The sequence below is a fragment of the Citrus clementina genome, unplaced genomic scaffold (assembly GCF_000493195.1).
Source record: "Citrus clementina cultivar Clemenules unplaced genomic scaffold, Citrus_clementina_v1.0 scaffold_2, whole genome shotgun sequence".
Taxonomy (NCBI): Eukaryota; Viridiplantae; Streptophyta; class Magnoliopsida; order Sapindales; family Rutaceae; genus Citrus; species Citrus x clementina.
In genome coordinates this window covers 10,654,491-10,658,719 of record NW_006262688.1, presented here as the reverse complement: position 1 = coordinate 10,658,719, position 4,229 = coordinate 10,654,491, and the positions used below count along the sequence as shown (strand labels likewise).

Below are 4,229 nucleotides of genomic sequence, written 5' to 3'. Positions count from 1 at the left end.
AATTGTCAAATTAATTATTATTTAGTTTTAAAAGTAAATAAATGGACAAAATCCGCATCAATTTTCAACTCTCTATCTCACAAGACTCAAGCTCACTTAACTAACTAAATAAAGCTTTTGAAACCTATTCAAAAAATCATTCCGCCATGTCGGTCGGGCATAAGTAATAAAGAATTTTCTATATTGGATAGTAGGGTTGTTCAAAATCCAATCCAATCCGCTCAATCTGTTTGATCCGTAAAAATCCGATCCATAAAAATCCGATCCGTGGATTAGTGGATTGGATTGGGTTGAAAATTTGATTATCCACAATCGATGGATTGAATATGGATTTACTTCTGTAAATCTGCAAAAATCTGCAAATCCGCAAAAAAATAAAAAAGTATTTATTTAATTAAAAATTAAAACTTGTAAATATGGCATTAGTACTTACTAGTAAATAAATAAGTTAAAATATAGTTACATTAACACTATATTACATCTTATCCGATAATAATATAAAATAAAATTAATTAAATAAACAAATATAGCTTTTTAAATAGTTAATTTCCACATACTGATATAAACGAATTATTTTTTTTTTTCGTTTTTGTTATGTTTTGAAACTTTAAATGTATTTTCTAGTTTTATTTAAATAATTAATTTATTTAAATCTTATTTAATTTTAAATTTGATTGGCAATAAAATTATTTTTATATTATTTTTTTTATTTAGTTAGTTCGTGAATTGGACATAATTAAAAATTTTCAGTCCGCAAACCAATCCGTAAAATGGTGGATTGAATATGAATTGGGTCAAATCCGCATTCGATCCGCAGATGTATGGATTGGATTTGGATTGAATTTCATCAATCCCTGGATTGGATTGGATTAAAAATTTATAATCCGTAAAATCGTAGATCAGATATGGATTGAGGTCCAATCCGTAAAATCCGATCCGTGAACACCCCTATTGGATAGGGCCCTATGTGGGTCATTTTTGTTGACACATATGCTGATGTAATGTTTTTTTTTCTTTTTTCTTCTTATTAAGCGAAGATGCTGCTAAGCTTCTTGACCGATTTTATTTATTTATTTTTTTAATAGGATGGACAAAGTTTAATTAGATTTATTTAATTTTTTATTATTCTTAAAATTTGAATTTGTGTGGGTAGTAAAATAAAATTATTTAAAAATCACTTAATTAGAATTACGAGATCGCACCCATTCAAGTAATCATGATTATAAAAAGGATAAATTTTGAATTATCTCCCTTCTGAATTGATCATCTTCAAATCATCTTATAACTTTTGAAAATCTCAAGTTACTCTTATTTTTGTATAAAAGATAGAGAAAAAATGGGTGAGTTGATGATTTTTTTTTCCTTGACAAAAATGAGGAATAAATTGAGATTTTTTAAAAATAAGAAGAGTGATTTGAAGATAGTAAATTTACCAATTGTCTTATATAAATATTAGTAAACATTCCTATAAAATAAATAGGAGGAAAAATTGCGTGGCACGGGATCAAATTTGAATAGCTTGGTCAACTCAATAGAATTAATATAAGATTAATATGGAAAACAACAATCTATAACATGGTTCATCATTAATGGGAAAAAGAATAATAAGGGGTATTATTGAAATTCAGAGGGGTGTGTAAAGAAAAATCAGAATTTTTTAAAATTTTGGTGATGGATGTCATGATTCACGAGAAATAGCGTGTATCTCGGTGAAGGGTCGCTCCAGCTCTTCATTCATCTCGGTGATTTTGGGAGGGCTTGGTTAGGGATGGCAATTGTACCCGCAAACCCGCCCAAACCCACCTGCCAAAACCCGTCCGTTGCGGGTAATTTTATCCGTTGCGGGCGGGTTTAGTATTATAAATTAAAACCCGCACATGGATGCGGGTGGGTTTGGTATTAACCTTATACCCGATGGATACCCGCATGGATATCCACCAAACCCGCAATATTTTTTCCAAATATTTTTAATTTAATTTTAATATAAAAATGTATAAAGAAAATAATGTCATTAATCAAATTACCAAATAACCAAAGGCTCAAAGTTGTATATGTGTGTATGTGATCCATCTCCTATTCTAAAGTCATAACCTAAAGAAAATTAAAGGCATTTTCCTTCGAATTAGTATTTGAAAATATTAATCTTAATTATTATTATAGGCATTGTGTTGGATGTGTGCTTATGGTGGTGAATGAAATGAATATCTTCTCTTGTAGCTTGTTTTAAATGATAATATGAAATGTAATTATTATTTTTAGATACTAGTTTGTGTTTTTTAAATAGATTTGTATAATTTATACTTAAATTTGAGAATTTGTGTTGAATTGATGTGGAAATTTTAATTTTTTATTTACATTGTTTAAATATAAAATTGAGTATGTTATATGAAATTTGAGGTTATTATTATAAATTTATATAATAAACATTTGTGATTTTAAATACGGAAATCCGTAAAAAATCCGCCGGATACCATTGCGGGTTTGGTAATTGTTAAAACCCGCTGCGGGTGGGTTTTTTTTAAAAAATTAAAACCCGCTGCGGGTTGCGAGTGGGTTTGATAATTCAAATTTTGTGCGGGTTTGGGTTTGGTAACGGCAAACCCGCTGCGGGCGGTGCCCATTGCCATCCCTAGGCTTGGTGGTGGTGAACATTTTTAATGGGTTCAATGTATCCATCTTTTTTTTTTTTTTTTGATAGAAAGATTTACTTTCATTAACAAAGCTTTGAAAATAAGCACATGATTTGAGGAGGGAACGATCCCTTCCAAACGCAAGATCTGTCACTACCTAGGGCAATCTTAGCTAGTGCATGAGCAATTGCATTACAGTCTCTAGAGATATGCTGAATTTTTGCCCTGCTGTTCAGTGAGTTCATCTTTTTTTTTAATTCCAGCTATATTCCAGAATATTTTCGTTCTGCTGCTCTGCTTATGGAAGAAAAAATCAAAGACTTCTTTGCAATCCGTCTCAACAATTAGAGGTAGCAAATCAACTTCCATTGTAGTCTGGAGCCCAAAGTTCACTACTGTTGCTTCAGCTTGAGCTACATTCCCGTAGAAGGGTGTTCGGTTTACAGCTGTAGCTATCACTTCTCCCTTGCTATCTCTGATCACCACTCCCAGTCCTGCTTCCTTTTTCTCTTCATTTATGGCCGCATCAACATTTGCTTTGAATAAGCCTTGCGGAGGACGTAACCAGCTTGAGCTCTTTTTTGGTGTGTTGCTTGCTGCTGCTAAAATCTTCCCCATTTTTACTCTTGCATAAGCCTCAACAGTGGCATCAGCTTTGGCTACTGTGATATGAGGATCTTGCTCTGCATTTTCAAAGATAGACCCATTTCTTGAATACCAGGCTGCCCAGCACAACGCAATTATTCTCCGTAACTCCTCTTTGCTTCTTCTTTTTTCTATTTCCTTCATCATAGATAACAAATCCTGATTTATGAGCACATTCATTTTTGCATAATAGGGAGTTAGTTTCCACATCTGTCTTGCTGGTTTGCATTCCAATATTGCATGGACGATACTCTCAGCCTTCATTTTACACCTCGAACATATTGGATCCTGCAACACTCTCCTTTTCTATAGGTTTTCTGCTGTTGGGAGCAGATTTTTTACAGCCCTCCACATGAAAATTTTTATTTTCTCTAGAAGCTCTATTGCCCATATCACATTCCATTGCCCACTGTTGTTTTTAGAGCAAGATGATTCTTCAGGGTGCTTGATCTTCCTAGCTATCTGGTATCCGCTCTTAACCGAATACTGGCCTTTTTTATCATAATGCCACAAGATTTGGTTTGGTTGGGGGCTGTTTGGGAGCTGGATTTGCAGAATTTTTTCAGCATCTTCTTTGCTGAAATGCTGATGTATGAGTGTTTCTTTCCACTGATGATTGGCATCTATTAATTTTGCTACAGTGGCATCCATACTTAGAGTTGCCGAAGCAATAGGTTTAAAAGTTTGTAGTCTTGGTATCCATTGGCTCTTGTATACCTTAACCGAATCCCCTGACCCAATTCTCCATCTCATTCCTTTTTGGATGATTTGTCTCCCCCAAAGTATGCTCCTCCAAATAAAAGATGGTTTTGATCCCAACTTGGCTTGTAAGAATTCACAACTCTTGAAATATCTTGCCTGCAAAATTTTCGTCAGCAAAGATTCAGGGTTTTGGATTATTCTCCAGCTTTGCTTGGCTATCAGGGCTTGATTAAAACATGCAAAGTCTCTAAA

The 4,229-nt window shown here is 33.4% G+C and overlaps 1 protein-coding gene across 1 annotated transcript; it reads right to left on the bottom strand.

Annotated features, from left to right (window-relative positions):
• Nucleotides 1-2,831: 2,831 nt before the first annotated feature.
• On the bottom strand, nt 2,832-3,539 carry LOC112100876. The gene has a single exon (XM_024190740.1). The coding sequence runs from the start codon at nt 3,537-3,539 to the stop codon at nt 2,832-2,834; it is 708 nt and encodes a 235-aa protein (XP_024046508.1).
• Between the last annotated feature and the right edge of the window lie 690 nt (nt 3,540-4,229).